The sequence below is a fragment of the Acanthochromis polyacanthus genome, chromosome 3 (assembly GCF_021347895.1).
Source record: "Acanthochromis polyacanthus isolate Apoly-LR-REF ecotype Palm Island chromosome 3, KAUST_Apoly_ChrSc, whole genome shotgun sequence".
NCBI lineage: Eukaryota > Metazoa > Chordata > Actinopteri > Pomacentridae > Acanthochromis > Acanthochromis polyacanthus.
In genome coordinates, this window is record NC_067115.1 from 23,985,106 (window position 1) to 24,004,390 (window position 19,285).

Below are 19,285 nucleotides of genomic sequence, written 5' to 3' on the forward strand. Positions count from 1 at the left end.
CATTACTGAGCCTCCTCCATGTTTCACCGTAGGGACAGTGTTCTTTTCTTCGTATGCTTGGTTTTTGAGTCTATGAACATAGAGTTGATGTGCCTTACCAAAAAGCTCCAGTTTGGTCTCATCTGTCCAAAGGACATTCTCCCAGAAGCTTTGTGGCTTGTCAACATGCATTTTTGCAAATTCCAGTCTGGCTTTTTTATGAGTTTTTTTCAGCAGTGGTGTCCTCCTTGGTCGTCTCCCATGAAGTCCACTTTGGCTCAAACAACGACGAATGGTGCGATCTGACACTGATGTACCTTGGCCTTGGAGTTCACCTTTAATTTCTTTGGAGGTTGCTCTGGGCTCTTTGGATACAATTCCAACGATCCGTCTCTTCAATTTGTCATCAATTTTCCTCTTGCGGCCACGTCCAGGGAGGTTGGCTACTGTCCCGTGGGTCTTGAACTTCTGAATAATATGAGCCACTGTTGTCACATGAACTTCAAGCTGTTTAGAGATGGTCTTATAGCCTTTACCTTTAAGATGTTTGTCTATCATTTTTTTTCGGATGTCCTGGGACAATTCTCTCCTTCGCTTTCTGTTGTCCATGTTCAGTGTGGTACACACCTTTTCACCAAACAGCAGGGTGACTACTTGTCTCCCTTTAAATAGGCAGACTGACTGATTATGAGTTTGGAAACACCTGTGATGTCAATTAATGACACACCTGAGTTAATCATGTCACTCTGGTCAAATAGTTTTCAATCTTTTATAGAGGTACCATCATTTTTGTCCAGGCCTGTTTCATTAGTTTGTTTTTTTAAATAATTATGTTAATCAACAATTCAAAAATAATGGCTGTTTTTGATTATTTAATTTTCAATAAATTTTTATTTATTGTTACTTTTGTGAGTTTCAAGTGATTTCAGTGAGAATTGTGGGTTTTTCCTTCTTTAACTGAGGGGTACCAACAATTTGTCCACGTGTGTAGCTATTGTCTATGTGAAACTAGCCGTTGCTGAACAAAATGAGGACAGATGCAGCAACTACATAGCTTATTTCTCACCTCAGATGTTTTCCGAAATACTTTTCGCTGCACTGTTTTCGTAAAAGAAAAGGGGAAAGTTTGTAAGTAAGTCAAATCAACATGGCGGCTCGGTCCCATAGAGTCTCGAGTCATGTGACCTAGTGCCTAGCTAGTGCATGCACCAAGCCAGTGAAGGTCAGAAGCATCCATCCATTATCTATACACCACATAATCCTCATTAGGGTTGGGGGTGGGGGGGGTGGGGGGTGGAGTCCATCCCAACTGACTTAGAGTGAAGGCAGGACAGATCACCAGTCTATCACAGGGCTATATATAGAGACAAACAATCACACTTGTATTCACACTTGCGGCCAGTTTAGAGTTACCAGTTAACTTGAGCATGTTTTTGGACTGTGGGAGGAAGCTGGAGTATCCAGGGAAACACACTCATGCACAGGGAGAACATGGAAACTCCACGCAGAAAGCACAGACATGAACTAAGGATCTTCTAGCTGCAAGGATAAAGTCACTGTGCAGCCTGATCAGAAGCAGTGCATGGAAAACATCCCCGTGAACATGGACCATCAGACTATAGAGGCAGAGAGAGTCTTCTTCCTGAAGGAAGCGTGGAGAGCAGCAGAATCAAGCAGCCCATTCAGAGCAGGGCTAGAACCAGGAGTTACACAGCCCTGGTAGAAACGAATCATCTCTGCAGTAATTTGAGCTTCAAGAATAGAAAATATTCTAGGGGCATGTGACACTGTCATTCAATTGCAGAAAAGGGGGCAAATGTGGGATCTTTACTTTCAGTTCTACTACTTCCTAATATCTGAATTCATTGTTCTGGTTGAGTCACAGGTTTGGCTTACATAAATGTGTCTGAGGCGCATTAATGACGCGGCTGTAGTGGCTTGATCAGTTCCTGCTGGCTGCTGTCTCCGAGTGAAAATTGCAACACACACACACACACACACACACACACACACACACACACACACACACACACGCACACGCACACCGGTCCACCCCGCCCCGGTCCCGCCCAGCGGCCCGACCCCACGGAGAACAGACAGCGGATCATGTGACAGCAGCAAGTCTCTGAGCGACAAAAGCGCACAGACCAACACTCAGCCACACAGTGAGACGCGGACGCACACACCGAGAGGAGAGTTTCGTAACTCCGGGAAGTTTTGCGGAGCCATCGATCACTTGGTCTTGTTTTCTCTGAGCCTGATGTCAGTGACACAGCGGAGCTCTGGTCGCCGCCTGCGTCACCTTTTCAGCGGAGTTGCCTGATCGAGTTTTTATTTTTTTGTTCCCACCGGAGACGGAGCCGATCAGCAAGGCAGCAGTGAAACCAGCGTCTGTCCTGCCGGAATAGACTGAGTCCTCCATCCGAGAAGTAAGTCCGATGTGGCTGTAGTGGATCCCGGGCTGCTTGCCCGGCATGCTGCTCTTATTTCCTCTCGGATGTGCTGCTGTGAAGTCTGTAATTGCAACGTGGGCTTTTAAAAAAAGTTGCATTGTGGTGAAATTTACTTCAGGTGAGAGAAGAGCTCAATAATCCAGAGGTCTGCTTTAATGACATCAGTCGGCTTGTGCGTAATTTGGTGCGCCATTAATTAATTTGTTAACTACCCAGAACAGTTTATATGACAGTGATCTAATTTTTCTGCGTCAAAATCAACGAATGTTCATTTCTTTTCATTTATTAACCTGATGAGTGAAGATCTTAACGCGGATAACTTATGTAACCCCGCAGTGGGTGTAAGGCAGCAGAGACAGCGCTATTTATAGCCTTTAGAGCCTTATAAAGAACATGCTGCTGTTAATTAACGCAAATGTGGGTCTTTTTGTGTGGTCAGTTCAGACAACTATTTAAAGTGTGAATTTATAAAAGCTGTGCTCGATTATTATTATTCTCTCCTTGTTTAGCACCTTAAATGTCAGAATATATATATATATGTATATATATATATATATATAATATTTTTTTAAAAAAAAAAGGCACATTGGAAGTTCTGCTACTCATATTTAAGTTTTACAAAAATCTGAAGATAATTAATCTAGAATGTAAAACACCCAAAAGGAAGCATAGTTTCACCCTGATTGATGTATGATTATTTCAGTCATTAGATGAGAGATTGATCTGAAGGCTGTAAATGTGGGCTGTGATGCGGAATAAATCAGAGGTGTGAAGGTGAGAGATGAGTCTGTCAGAGCTGACATACAGGGAGGGGAGTGTGCGACAGGTGTGAGCGAGCCAGAGGCAACACCTGAGCTCTCCTCTCCGTCCCCTTGTTTCACTGCGTCGTTTTAACTCCACACATCTCTTTCTTTCTTTCCCTCTCTCTGTGAGCGTTTCTCCGTCTCTGTCTCTCCCCGTTTCCTGTGCTTTGTTTCAAGGCTGAGGCTTGCGTCACACATTCCACTTGGCATATGAAGCCCTTATCCTGTTTAGAGCCTGCAGTGAGGGAGAGAAGGGAGGAGAGAGGGATGTGGGGGGTGGAATGAGGGCAGCGTCTCTCACAGTCATTCTGCCTCTTTACCTCAGGTTTTGTCTTGATGGAAAGTTAAGAAAAAAGATGAGCTGCTTGTCTTTTTAAAAGAAAAAACTTATTTATTTGTCTAACATTAGCACACACACACACACACACACACACACACACACACACACACACACACACACACACACACACACACATATACACACCTACACGCCCCAAACACCCCACCCATCCCTACGCCTCTTTTCCTGAATCAACATGCTGATGTTATCTGGCGGAACAAAATGCGCAAGACTCTGTACACACACACACACACACACACACACACACACACACACACACACACACACACACACACACACACACACACACACACACACACACACACACATACACTGCTCAAAGGGCATGTCCAGAGGGAACATTAGGGCTAAACATTAAACTCCTGGATGCTGCATAGTTGGTGATTCTCCACCGAGAAGTTCAGGGAATAAGGACGCAGACAGCCGTAAACCTAAAAAGCTGCAACCAGTTACACAACTTCACATGCATGCCAGCACACACACACGCACAAACACACATACACACACACACAGAGTGAAGCGCACACTCACTTATGTGCTTTCTAAACCACTACATTGAGCCACTGCGACTGCTCTTTCTTACCTCCCCCCTCCCCATGTTTGAGGGTTCATTGAAGTTTTGTCATATTTTGGTCGAAACCCACTTCGTTTTCTTCCCCGTTTTCTGTCTCTGCCTTGTTCTTTCCACTTCCATTTTGACATAGTTTGGTCAGAGCGGCTGTTTTCTTTGCACTTTTTCTCTCCTTCCACCACCCCCCCTCCACTACTCATTCTTCGGGTTGGGAGGCACAGTATGTGTGGTGGTGGTGGGGGGGTCAGACAGGAAACCACAGGCCCCCTGCAGCAGCACCCCCCATTTGGCTTCGCTCTCCTCTTCCTCCTCCTCCTTCTCCTCTTTACACCCCCTGACCCATCACGCAGTGTGGAAATAATAACAGTCAGACTAAACTCTCAGGGCTTCCGCTTCTCTCTCCCTCTTTCTGCTCTCTGGCAGCGCTGCTTGTTCTCTCCTTTCTGTCCTCGGTCGTCTGGAAAGCCTCAAAGCGCTGCTCTCTTTGACAAGCTTGCCTCGAGGTGCACGCACATGTGTGTGTGTGCGTTTGTCCGAGCCTCGCGACGACACCGGTGTGTCTTTAAAAAGTGCCATGTTCTGCATGTGTGTGTGTGAGGATGATGGATCCTGTTTCCTCTCCCCTGATGATGGCCCCCCTCTGGCTTTCTCCCACCCCCTTGAGGCTCTGCTGGAGAGGAGCTGAGAGGACTACGTGCCTGTACATGTGTGTTTTAAGTGTGTGTTTGAGGGTGCACAAAAGACGGGAGGAGTGGGTTAGGCGGCTCACATGAGGGGACGGGAAGCCAAAGTAAGAGGACTGGGACCTTAAAGTGAGAGGGGTCAAAGTGGGAGAGTGTTGGAAAGAGTCAGGAGTGGGGAAGTGAGGTAAGGGGGTGAAATGAGGGAGCAGGGAGGTACACTTAGGGGTGAGGGAGTAATTGAGTCAAGTGTGTAGCAATAGCAACATGGGAGAAGAGTTCAGGAAAGGGGAAAGTTAATCGTTGGAATATTAGCTCACCTCCACCTGGATGAGTCACGCAATTAGGATGTTCAAATTAAGACTAATTGCTGCATTCCCTGAAGGAGCCTGAAGAGGTAACAGAGTGTGAGTCAAGCTGCTGTACGAAACACGAAGTTCTGCCCTGCGAGCGGTGAAGTGTGTCCAGTGTTTGGGCGCCGTGTTTGCGATGTGGGATGAAAATGACAGCCGTGACAGAAAACAGCACAGGAACTGACAGAAGGTGAGACTGACGAGGAATGAAAGAAGCAGTGAAGAAAAGAAGAAGAAGAAGAAGAGCAGGGAACTTGTGTGTGTGTGTGTGTGTGTGTGTTCGTGTGTGTGCTGCGGCGGTGTGTTTTTGGACAAAGCTGTTGTCTGGAGGTTTCTGGTCTCTCTGGTGATCTCATCATCTCCAGCCTGTTGCCATTAGAGTGTGTGTGTGCACGTCCGCTTTTGTCTGCGTGCGTTTGAGCGTGTGTGCGTGTCTGTAATAATTTAGTCCTTTAGTGATTTAGTGTGTGTATTCTGTTGAGCTAGCAGAAACTTGGTGTGCGGCTATGAGTGTGTATTAGTGTGTGTGTGTGTGTGTGTGTGTGTGTGTGTGTGTGTGTGTGTGTGTGTGTGTGTGGTTGAGTCAGTAGCCAGGGACTCCAAGCCACAATATTTTCCCCTTCAGTCATGTTGTTTTATATCATTCATAGAGAACGGAGAGAAAAGGAGTGCGGGGTGGTGTGTGGTTCACATAAATACAGTAGTAAAGACGTGAGTGATGGCTGAGGAGCGAGTGAAGAAGAGGTGCAAGGGAAGAAGAAGAAGAAGATCTTTGGAGGAAGAAAGAAAAAGAGAGAGGAGAGAGGGGTGTAAGAGGTGTTTGCTGAGTGGGTTGGGGTTGAGTACACAGTAGCTCTACTGACCTAGAAGGACAATATTTGCAGACATGCACAAACACACACCCACTTGTAGGGCTCAGAGGGAGAAAACTGCTCCTCAACAGCCTGGGCAGGGCGACTTATTTACCATGTGAGTGCAGTATACGCTGGTTCCTTCTCCTCACAGTACGCTTGTATTTAGATTTTTCATTCTATCTAATCAAGAAGAGGTGTCTGAAGGAGTTTGTTGACCTCCAGTGGACCGGTTTGACTCATAACTAAAGCAGCCAGAGCCACAATAATTTCAATTAGTCTATAATTTGTTTGGTAAAGACAGGTCATTACAATATTTTAAAGCCCAAATTAATGCCTTGCTTTGACCAAAACCCAAAGTTTACCATCACATCTGAAGAAAAGCTCACAACAGTACACATGCCAACAAGGGAATGTTGAATTTTGCTTGTGGAAATCACTTAATTACTTAACCCAATTAGTTTTGTGATCAAACAATTAACCAGTTAACTAGCTGTTGTGCCTCTAAATGCAACACTGGCACAAATCACCGAGCTCCAGCTGCAGATTGTCTTTTATCTGCTGGAGTCTTCTGGTCACTGAGGAAGATGCTGCACAGCTCAATGAACATTCTTTCCTGCGATTGTTTAAGCCTTGTGCGACACATTGTATTTATTCTTTTACGGCACAACCCGAGGGAAAGTTTGTCTCCCCCGCTCACTGTCCTGCTGTCGCGTGTTGCCTGATAGCTGTCCTCCGTTGATCTCCCTGTGGGGTAAACCCAACCACCTGGTGTAGACCCTCGTGCAGAGTAAAACAAAGCGCCATCAGCCAGATTGTCCTGCGTTCACTTGCATCGGCGGCAGGCAGGTTTGGCACATTAAGCCACAAGCAGTGTCTGAGACTACATAAATTAGTTTTACATTCATTTGAACAGACCTGTTTGGGGGGAATACAGGTGTATGACAGGTGAAGCCTCAAAGGAACAGTCTATTCCTGTAACTGCTCTTTCGAGGAATCGTTCAGAAATGTACACGGAGGGCTTCAGGGGTTTCTTAAGGTTTACTCAGACATGGCATCAGATAACTGAAATTCTGAAAGCTTTTCCTCAGCACGTGAGCATAAATGTGTACGTAGAAGTCGACACGTGTAACCGTAAATCTCCATCCAGCTGTGCCTGGCCCTGAAGTGAAGAGATAATTAGTATTTACTGTATTTCAGAGCTTAAAGGAGGCTCTGAGTCAATCATGTCTGAGTATATATGCATTTAATTGAGGGGTTTTTTTTGGTTTGATTTTAAATGTACAGCCATGGTTACACAATCACATTCATATGAGAGCAACTGCTGAATGACATAAAATTTATTGTGAAGACTTTTAATAATTGATTGATTTATTTAAGTTGTTAATCAAAAATGTTTGCCGTTTTAAGCTTCTCTGGTGTTTCTCTAATATTCTTTTTTTAAATATTTAATTTTTTTATTATCATTTGGTAAGTCGTTTTGTTAAGTCCCCCTATGTAGTTGTAATAAGCAGCACAAACATTTATTAAATGATGTATAACACACTGTGCAGATGTAAAGCAGCTATAATGATGTACAGTATTCAGTTACTATAACTTCTCCCGTGAAGATGCATTTCACTGTTCAAAAAGTAAAAATGACTGTCTGTAAAAAAAAAAAAAGATGACATATTTAGCAGATTTAAATAGAATAAAATCATGTAATTTTCTGCTTATATATTTGAAAAGAGTGAATTTGTAAAAATATGGGTTCTTGATGTGAACATTCTTATTTTTGGGCTGTTTTTCACAGTCAGCTTATACAGTTTTGTGTGATTGTACTAGTAACATGTGCTTTAACAAAACAGAGAAAATCTGTTAAGTACCAAACAAAACTTATGCTTTTTTGTAAATCCTTCATAAATATTTTTTCTTTCAAATAATGACCAATATCTGTAAAATAATGATGTTTGTGTCTGTTTTAAATACTGTAAAAATAGTGTGACTTTTATGGTCAGACATAAAAGAACTAGTTACCATTTGCAACTTTGACCTGTTCTGATTTAGGGTTACCTGCAAATTAATACTTTTCACGATGATTTTGTTATTTGTTATCTATAGGTTAACAAAACTCAGAAAATCTGTAAATACCAGTATCTTCATCAAAAAAAAAAGGTTAGAAAAAGTTAATCCTTACATTTTTACAGTGTAGTTTGTTAAGGCTTTGACTGTGGGTCAAACAACACAAGTATTTCAAAAAGTCATCTCGGACTTTTGAAGATTTTATTGCTCTTTTCAGGCACTTCTGTCCTAAGGAGCCGGTATGTTGGACTGGAACATCAAATTCAGAGTTACGACTGTAGTTGGATTGTATTCTGGGGTTTTTCATCTTGTTTGCATGTGTGATTTTTCTGACTCAGAAGTATCACCTTTGCAGAAGTTGCTCTCATTTGAATAGCAGAGGGGAGATATTTTTAAATATGACCTGAGGATAAATGTAAAATTTGGGAATTTCCACTGTGATAACCATTTTTTTTAAAGCTCCAGACAACCATTTTGACATTTTAAATTCCTTCTTTCTCTAGTGGAAAATAATCTTACACCATACCTGCACTGAAGTTGCTTCCTTTGTCCTTTTCCTGTTTGATGATCTGATCTGTCTGTTTGTGCTTCAAACTTGCTCTTATTCTCACCTCAGTGTGTGATTCCCGATCACAATAGAACAACTGTTTGACCTCCAGTTGAACCACAACACAATACAAGACCGGATTAGAAAACACACCCTTAATACACACACACATATTACACACACACACACAGAGTTCCCACTTGACTGCAGGCTCTTTGTTTCTTTGGAGCCGAGCTGAGGGCGAGGCTTCACTCGTCATGTTCACACCCTTCCTGACCCAGCTAGCCAGTATCCGGCTCCCCTATTGGTCTGGTCCCCATCTGGACTTGGTGTGCGTCTGCCTCTTCCCGTACATGTGTGTGTTTTGTGTGTGTGTGTGTGTGTGTGTGTGTGTGTGCACACGCTGGGGTGGGATGGCTTGTGTTTTCACCCATTTGTTAATAATTAAAGGCTAACTTGTCTCCAGACTGTGGACTTTAATCAGGTCACCAACACACACAGACTCCCTCAGGGTACATTCTTTGACAGTTCATGTTGCCTTAATGCTCCAGTGAACACACACACACACACACAATGATCCTCGTAAACACACTCACTTAGCCACAGACTCGGAGTTATCCCAGCTGCACCTGGCCATTCAAAGCCAAGGTAACTGGAAGCGCCTCAAACGCTTTTGATCCAAACGCTTGACAGGCCTCAGTGTGTGTGTGTGTGTGTGAGGTGTCACTCTCTTGTCTTTGACTCTGGGCAGTTTTTTGCCATGTCTTTCCTGGTACTGATTGTATTCTCATAAAACAATGTGCTGTAAAGTTGTGTGTAGCATTGTGTGTGGGTGTCTGGTGTTTCACACTTTCACGCTGTTAACTGTCAAACAGACGCCACGTGTTTGCATACAGATCAGTTAGCAGTGTGAGAAGCACAATGTGAACAGAGGATGAGCAGATGTATAAAATCTGACAGAAAAAGTCTGTTTAAGGCTCTTGTCTGAAGTGATTTACTGGAGTGAGGCTGAGCGTGCTCACATATATGTACACACACAGGCTTCAGACACTTTCCAGTCACCTTTTCTTAACTACCACAGTCTGTCTGGTCTTTCCTTCTACTTTATGTGATTTACACTTGATCACTTCACAAGATCTGTGTGTGTGAGTTGTGTAACAGCTTTTTACTTCTTCTCATGGCCTGGAAATGCAATCATTGTATGAATTATTGATGGTATTTTAACATAAAAGATGTACGCATTACTCCTCCGCAACTCTAGTTTTCATATTGAGATTTTCCATTTAAAGAAAAACATAATACTTGGAGTACAACATACAATCCCCCAATCCTGGACCTTGTTGTGTTTCATAATTCTGGGTTGAAGTTTCATTTCTTTAAATACCTGTTATGAAGCATCAATAGATAAAATTGTCCAGTAGGTCACAAGAAGGACAAAGGTTTGTGAAAGTTCCCTAAAGTTAGTCTAAATTTATCAGGAAGACAGTGTTTTTCTTTGTTCTGACATCTATCATCTTATGACTCCTCCGTCTCCGCAACTTTTCTGCAGACGGAGGCATTTTACTTTCAGTGCTGAAAGTTAATTTCAATTCTTTGCTTAAATAAGCCTAAGGCATATTTTTGCTTTGCTTTATTTGTACTTTGACTTCAGTAAAAATATTTCCACATCACTGGTTGCTGATCATCACTGGTTTCCTTGTAAAACTATGCTGAACACCGACGTTGTGAATGACTGTTAACAGTGTAAACATGTTGTTAATTGTGTGTGTGTGTGTGTTTTTTGTGTTGCAGGAGCCTGGCCTGTGCAGCCATGCTGATGTATGATTACCCTCTGAAGACAGACATGGAGACGGTAAGGCACGTGTGCTTGTGTAAATGTAGCTTTGGATGCTTGTGTGTGTGTGTCCTATCATGCCTGAACATGTTTTCGATGCCATACAGTAACTCTGACCTCGCGCACACACTCTCACACACCTACACACACTCCTGCTACGTGTCTAGACAGACTGGTTCCCACATTCCTGCTCTTCCTGGACAAACAGGCTGCTGCACAGTGGACATTTGCATACAATGGGTGCACACACTGCCAGGCGAGCGGGCTAATGAACACACACATACTGTACTCTGAGACAACAGTTATCTGCTCCCAAACAGAGCACTTTTTGGCTGGCGGTAGCTGTTTGTGTGGTAAAAACATGTTTTTCCCTGTTATGCAAAGCGGAACGGAAATTTCTAACTCTCCGCTCTTTTGTGTCCCCTCTCTGCTTCCTTCTTCTGCGTCCTTCCTCCTTGGTTCCGTCTCGCAGTCATTCTACTCATCGCTGGTGAAAACCCCGGAGCCGTACGGAGTCATCTTCCCTCATCCCGCCCCCTCTACCGGATGCACATGCACCCCTTCCCCCAGTCTCACACGCCCAGCAACCAAACGCACACCCAGCTGGAGCCGGTGGACCTGTCCGTCAGCAAGCGCTCCTCCTCCTCCACCTCCTCTTCCTCCTCCCCTCCCCGCTCCTCTGCCTCCTCCCCCGCCTCCCCTCGCAGCTCCCCACCGTCCCCTTACAGCTCGGCGAGCCGCGCCTCCCCCCGCTGCTCACCGCCACACTCCCAGCCGCGCTCGTCGCCCTCCCACACCCTCCCACCGCCCACTCCCTCACTTCCTTACCACACCGTGGTGGCCCCTCTGCTCAGCTCGGGCATCCAGGGGTCAGGGGTCATGGTGTCCCCCGTCATGGTGCCCCTGCCTGTCCTCTACTCCTCACCCCTTCATCTGCACCAGCCGTTAATGGTGAGCCCACCTGTCACCAGTGAGGACGAGCGTCATCGGAGCAGGGAGCACAGGACAGGTGAGACCTCGTTCATGATTTTGTGCAGTTTGTGTGGCTTTCTGTGTGTTGACGCCACAAACATTAACCCAACATCAATCATTCATTTACAAGAAAACACAAACGCCGAATAAAACCATAAAATGATAGTGACACTAAGAAAAAATTAAACTGAAAATTAGTGGGCCATGATAATATGACATGAGCATGCGCTGCAGAGTAAAATCCATAAAATAAAACATTGCATGTCCTTCATGTCTTGTTTATAGATTAGTCAAGGTCAGGATTTTGTTTCCAGAATGTGTGACACTTTCTTCTGAATCTTTTGCTGAAAATGAGGAAGTGCTTCTCATTTCCTCTGTTCTTTGAATAACACTCTCTGCAGATTCCTGTTTCGAAACAAAGCCATATATTTTTATTCTGTTTTCTCTGGTCAGCTGGAGGCCGTTGAGTTCCACTGAGGTCATCGTATCTGAATGTTTGACCTCTGACAGAGACGTAATCACTTAAAGAAACAGTTATGCACACATCTACCACATACATTTTGTCAGTGTACTGAGGGTTAAAACAGACTTATTCTGCCGTAAACCTTAATAGTTGTGCACTAATAAATTTTAAGGGATAGCCTAAGTGGTTTCTGGACTTTTTTATTGTTGTTGCTGTTGCTCCAGTCACATTTTAACTCACTGCGGGTTCATTTTTCACTGCAAAGTAAAGAAACAGGCACAATGATTGATAGCAGAAAAATGTGCTCTATGCACCATAACGGAGCTACACTGCCATTAATGAAAAAAGAAAGAAAATGAAAGCTGTGTTTCTTTGATTTTTTTCTTTTTTTTAATTGAAAAACTTTTTGAATAAATATGTACAACATTTTTCCAAAGGTCCACAGATGTTACCAATGCAGGATAAAAATATAACAGAAACTCGACATATTACTGATATTTTACTACCCAAACCTTAAATTGGCTTCCATACTTTTCTCCTATCTGATTTTTTTTGTAAAAACAGCCCGGAGTTCAGCTGAGAACTTCCTGAATTTTATCACGTTGCCGTCAGTCACACTAATGACTTCCCAATTGTGTTGAAGAGCAACAAATTTTTGCTTCACTTTGCAAATTTTAAGTCAGGAGTCACAAATGAGCTGTTTAAGGCTCGTGGGAAACTCAAAATCCAGTGATTCTGACTGTTTTTACAGCTTCTGGCTCTGAAAAATGGTGTAATTTGGGCAATTTTGTACATAAAACATGCAGCTCAAACCCGCTATTTCGGGTTTCAGAGGGTTAAATAATGATGTTAAAAATGTTTGTGTGACTAAATCATGACTGCTTACATTCAGTGACTATCTTACTTCTATCTCCAGCTCACTCCTCGATGCCCCTGGAACTGCGAGAGGAAGCTCACGACCTTCACAAGCCGATCAAAACAGAGACTCGCTCTGAATTCACTCACGACCCCCTCAGCCATGAGATGAAGCCATCCGTCATCAGGATACAACACGAGTACGAGTGAGTAATGCATAGACGCACACTAAACTTGGAAGTTGAAGTATCACCATCTGCAGCAGTGCTTCTTCTTTAACTTCATATATGTAAGTGGTGTTCAGGGACTCATTTTCAGTTTGATCCATGCTCTGTTCCTGTTGTGACTTTTTAAAGTACGAGGGATGGATATCACTTAAAGTTTGCTGATACTGGGACTGATAAAAGTTGTGGTACAAGTAAAAACATAACACATACCTGAGTGCAAAAAGGGCTTGAAAAGATTTATTTACATGATTGACAAAAGCAGAGCAGCATATGGAGTACAAGAGGGAGCGATTATTGAAAAAAGAAAAGCATGCCAGCTGATCAAATACATTGGTAAAATCCACATTTTTTTTTTAACAGAGATTCTCTAGTGTCACTTTGGCAAATAGAGTGGTGTTTGTAAATTATATTCAGTTCACGAGGGGCAAGACAAACTTCTCCAATCTGATTTTATTATTATCTCAACCTTCAAAGCGTCACATGAATAAAAAACTGCACAAAATTAGCAATAAATATGATTTGGAAGAGGAAAAATCTGAATAAATCTCACAGATGCTTGGACACGGAGTCTGTTATTCTGATGTCTCCAGCTTGAGTCTGTCAGCTAAATTCCTCCCCTCATTTCTGTGGAGTTTAAATTGTGTCTCAGTCTTCAATGCGTTTTCACTCAGCAATGCATTACAGTGTTCCACAGAGGAGGCAGAAGCTCAAATTGGCAGAGATGAGTCTCTGATATGACATGGGACAAAGAAACGACACGTAAACACACGCTGACGTTACTGTATGTGGGGTGTGTTGGATTCTGTCATTCCTCTGTGGCGTCCTTCTTTCTCTTCTTTCCCGTCCTGCCCGTCGGCCACGCCCCTCATTAGAGGCTGTTTACTTCATCTCCCTATCGCCTGCTTGGAAGTGAGAACGGGCTCATATCAGCAATCTCAATCGTATCTCCTCCTGCTTTCTTTCTCTTACCCTCCCTCCTTCCTCCCTCAGAGGCTTCCTGTAGGTTTTTTTTTTTGCCTTCATTGTCTGACGCCTCTCCCTCTCCTCTTCCTCCTCGCCTCCAATGTCCCCCATGTTTTCTACTCAAGGGCTTCATCTTAAACAAAACAATGTGAAATAACTGCATGTTGGTTGTACGTGTAATAATCAGATCCTGCTAAATGTTGTGTGTAAAGGAAGAACAACTCGTGCTTCACTGTAGTCGTCAGGGCGGTTGATTTCACAGGCCGCTCTTGCCACGGTGCCAACCATGAAATAATTGGACCTTAGAAAAAACATTATCTGTCATCACCTCTTTTCAAAACACACACACACACACACACACGAACAGTGTAAATACACCATATGTTTGTGTTAAAAAGCTCAGATATGCTCGATTTGTATAATAATGATAGTGTGTGTGTGTGTGTGTGTGTGTGTGTGTGTGTGTGTGTGTGTGTGTGTGTGTGTGTGTGTGTGTGTGTGTGTGTGTGTGTGTGTGTGTGTGTGTGTGTGTGTGTGTGTGGGGAATTTCTGCACATTCCTTTACGCAAAATTGATCTGTGTGGGATTCACATTTCAACACTTGACACCTGCTCTCAACTGCCACTTGCACACACACACCCACACATGCACACACACACGCACACACACACACACACACACACACACACATGCACACACACACACGCACACACACACACACACACACACACACACACACACACACACACACACACACACACACAGTTTAATGAAAGACAACTCCTTCTGTTTTCTGACTGTGAAACACTTTGTCATGTCCTGATATTGTTCACTGGACTTAAAAGTTTCTTTTTTGTGTTCAGAATAGATTTATTTGCAGCCTCGGAGTGCAGACTTTTTCAGCCCTTTTTTGTCTTAGCTGTGACAGGAAAAACAGTTTTAAAATGTTGTATTATTTCACAGCTTTTGCACTCCTAGAGCTTACTTTTACATTCTTGCTGGCACTCCACAGACGATTTGCATCAAATTCCAGTGAATGAAGTGTTGAATGGTGAACACAAAAGCATCAGAGATGACAGGACAAAGCCAAGGCGTGGCAGACTGGAAAAAGGCGGGAGGTGTTTTTCAACTTCCTGACTGGCAGACGTTGTTATTGCCCTGACATAGCTGCAGCCAAATGACTCTCGCATTTGGGTTTCGACATCCCGAATGTGGACGTTGGTTCCCTCTGCTGTCACGTCTGATGAAAACAGGTGAAGCAACAACTCTGTGACGTCATTTTGTCCTCTCTGTGTCTCTCTTAGAGGGAACAACCCGTCAGTAATAGTTCGTCCGGGCGCAAAGCATCCTCTCTCTGCCGAATCTCCCGACCCTCTGAAAAAGCGGAGGATTCACCGCTGCGACTTCAACGGCTGCAACAAAGTGTACACCAAGAGCTCTCACCTCAAAGCACATCGCAGGACACACACCGGTGAGAAGCTTCTTTCATTTACAAGCGGCACTTTTACACCTTTACATTTCACATTTTTGACTTCATGATTAAATGAGGGCTTTTATGATAGTTGCTGATCTAAAAAAAATAGTTTTTTTTTCTATTCCTGGTTTGCTTTTTGTGACTCCACGGCTCCCTCCAGTGTCTAAAAAAAGACACTGCTGCTCTACTCGTTACTGTAACAAAGAGGCATGATCACAGCACCTCTTTGCCTGTCTCTCTTCACTGGTTCCCTGTTAGATTTTAAAATGAAGTTGCATTAATTGCATTGCCTTAAACAGCCTTGCTTCAAAATACATTTCGGATTTAGGAACATGTAACGATTACAACCCAAAACACAGCATATAAAAGGTCCAGGCACTCCAGGTGGATCTGAAAAGTAAAAGGTCTACATTTCAGAGTTTAAAAAAACCACACCAACATTGCACCTTCTTCGGGGTGTTGATTCAAAAAGAACCAGAGAAATTAAAGTTGCAACATGTGCAACACTGAGCATCATTTCTTTCTCTGGCTTCTTGGAGCATCACGAAACAAACACTTTCATCGTTGAGAATGGTGTTGATAAAGTAAGGTAAACATTTTAGATCAACATTAGTCAATAAGATATAACTACTAATTCAGATGCATTTAAACAATGTCAAACTATAGTATCTTCAAGAAGGGAATTGAATTTAACCCACTTTAGGTGGGAAATGTAGTTTGTATAGCACCTTTCCTAAACAAAGTTACAAAGTGCTTCACAACAAAACAAATGTCAAATTAGGCAAATAATGAAAACAAATTCAAAATAAGAAATCCGAAATTTTATGTGTACAAAATAAGATAAAATTAAATTGAGTTTTTTTGTTTGTTTTTTAAAATATAGTACATCAAAGCATCACCCAGCAAAAAAAGACAGTTAAAGTGTAAATATCAGGATCAAGACGTCATTCATGGTGTGATTTCACTCGTATAATTTACATATTAGAGATTCAGCCCAACAAAGGTGACAATAAATGTTACTTTACCTGACTATAATACATATTATTACAATGTAAATTTCCCCTGATGTGGGGAATAATGAAGGATTATCTTATCTTATTAAGACTGAGACCCTACAGTGTCATTAATATAGAGATTAACCTGACCAATGTAATAATAAAACTAACTAACTAATAATGATATTATGGCCAAGGCAATGCCCTTCTTTGCAACCAAGGTAATTACTATTAGAAAGGTGAAAGATCAAAATCTAGAGTAACTGGTGGCTTTAAAGGCATAGATCCAATGTGCTTCTTTTAGTTGGAGGCTTTTGTGCCATTTCTGATTTACGGACCTTGTAAGCACTGTATTGGATTTTAAGATCCACAGTAGAGCAGGTCACAGTTTGTCATAGCAGGTGATCGGACTTTTGCTGTTATATCCAGCACTCTATGGTACTCAGGCACAGTAATTCTCCAGCTTCCTTTCTTAAATCTTCTCTTGTTTTTCTTCCTCTGTGCTCACCGCCCTTGTCCTTATTCTCTTAGAAACATTGTTCGTTAGAGTTTATTGTCGTTATTATTCACTCATCTCATCTTGTTTTTCCTCTGTGCAGGGGAGAAACCCTACAAGTGCATGTGGGAAGGCTGCACGTGGAAGTTCGCCCGTTCAGACGAGTTGACGAGACACTTCCGCAAGCACACGGGAGTCAAACCGTTCCAGTGTCCCGACTGTGAACGCAGCTTCTCCCGCTCCGACCACCTGGCTTTACACAAGAAACGCCACCTTCTGGTGTGAAACCCTCCACCGGGCCACTTGAAACAAACTCATTGCTGGGTTCAGTGTTGGACTTTGCCACTTTGACTGGCGGTGGAGGGGTGGATTTAACACAGCTGGCCTTACACATTGGACTCTGACAGGGAGTGGGGAAATGTTCCTCAGGGTGCATGTTTAGACCCTTTCACCTCATTAGCCTGAATATGAGCTGGTGTCAGCTTGCTACTCTGTGCAGATTTATCACTAGCTCATTGCAACACTTTTTTTTTAAAAACAGAAATGCGGTAGCTGTACCAGACCTCTGATCAGCTGCAGAAGGTCCAGAGCGGCTGTATCATCTCAGCTGGCCTGAGAGCAGAACCGCCGTTTTCTGGCTGCAAACTGCATCCGTCTGTTCGAGCCACATGGCATCCTCAAGCTTATTAGTGCAACATAAGCTCTCATTTCTCTGCATGCATTCGAGTTAAAACTGTGGTCTTGGACACACACTTACACACACATGCTATTTGCTAGCTAGGCCAATAAAATGTGAAACTTTCCAGAATGTATCATATCACACCTCCTACTGTGCTACTCGTACACACATTTAACTGCACACACACACAGCAGAACACATGCACTTATTAAAAAGTAGCTCAGCCTTGGTCTCGTGTGCTTTGGGGTTTAAAAACAAACAAATGGGGGCTGTGGGTCTTGTTCATTGTCAGAGTGAAGTGCTTTTTTTATGTTTTCGTTCAGAAATGTGAAAGTTGCTGCACAGGGGCATTATTGTATTAGTGAGGAAAAGACACCACTCGGTTGGTTTAAGGGTAGAAGCAATGAAATATCTTACCGTTGTCTTATATCAGGTTTATGTATCTATGTTTTGGTTGACACCGTGGTAGCCTTTTTTTATTGTCTTGACACTTTTATATGGGAAAAATACCAAGTGCAAAGCAGGGAAATTTGCTCGTAATGTTTTTTGTTTGTCATGAGCAGTTGAGATGTATTCCAGCTCACCTTATAGGTGTTTTAATTTATACATGCTCAATGTTTTCAATATTCCCCAATGATTCTCTGATTCCCGTCAAAGGTTAATAAGATAGCAGATGACATTCTGCAAGTAAATGCCATCATGATTTTTAGAGCACAATGTTTTACAGCTTTTGGAGAACAAAAAAGTTTTGTTGATAGCGTCTTTGTACATCTCCAATGTGCACTTTATATACAAATATAAATATATATGAATACAGTATATTGTATGACATTCCCAAAGCCAAATATTTTAAACACAGATTTGCTAGTTGGTGTGATCAGAAACATTCAGCAGGTGTCTTCGTTTGTCATTTGTTTTTATCATGTAATGCCAGAAGAAGGTGTGACAGTTCATTTATTTACATGTACACAAACACGCACCGAATGTAGCACCTCAACTCATCTGCATTTGCTCCTGAATACTCTTTGCAGTTTTGTTGCTTGTATATGTTTTTGTATCTTTGCAAACACAAGTTGTAATATATATATATATAAATATATATTAATTGATTATTAGACTGAAAGGGCAATTAAAGGTTTTTATTAAGCATGATTTTGATACTCTATTATACATTTCTATAATGTGTCTGTATCTCTTTTTAATCTCTATGTTGGCAATTCAAAGGGAACGTGTTAAACTGTGAACAGGTCTGTCTGCAATTTTGTATTTTTAAACAGAATATTCTTACCACTTAATAAACTTATTGATAATATTTGCAGAACGGATTGTTGTGTCCTCAATTGTCTGTGTGTCTGTTCATGGAGGTGTTTGTTTATCAGGAGATAAAAAATCTCAATATAATAATAAATATAATAAATAAAATCTGAAATATAATATTAAAGTCGAGCAAAACCATCTGTTTTTAGCTTTTCGATTGTACAATGGTTTGTGGTGCTAATTCATCCTTCCTGGTTACATTATATGAGGTAATCTTAGCTTATAATTTAAAATGAGCTGGCTTTGATATAAATCCATAATTATAGAACAAGTCAGATTTAGAAACACAGACACCTATTGAAGACAAAGGCACCATCATCAACTTTCAAAGACGTCACACCGGACTTTTGG

The 19,285-nt window shown here is 42.4% G+C and overlaps 1 protein-coding gene across 1 annotated transcript; it reads left to right on the forward strand.

Moving 5' to 3' along the window:
• The first annotated feature begins 2,073 nt into the window (after window positions 1-2,073).
• Window positions 2,074-18,929, forward strand: klf3 (Kruppel-like factor 3 (basic)). Its single transcript, XM_022206067.2, is given in 7 exon segments — window positions 2,074-2,408; window positions 10,451-10,511; window positions 10,966-11,031; window positions 11,034-11,502; window positions 12,845-12,989; window positions 15,278-15,444; window positions 17,042-18,929. Coding segments are annotated over 6 exon segments (1,071 nt in total). The 5' UTR covers window positions 2,074-2,408; window positions 10,451-10,469; the 3' UTR covers window positions 17,224-18,929.
• The last annotated feature ends 356 nt before the right edge of the window (window positions 18,930-19,285 follow it).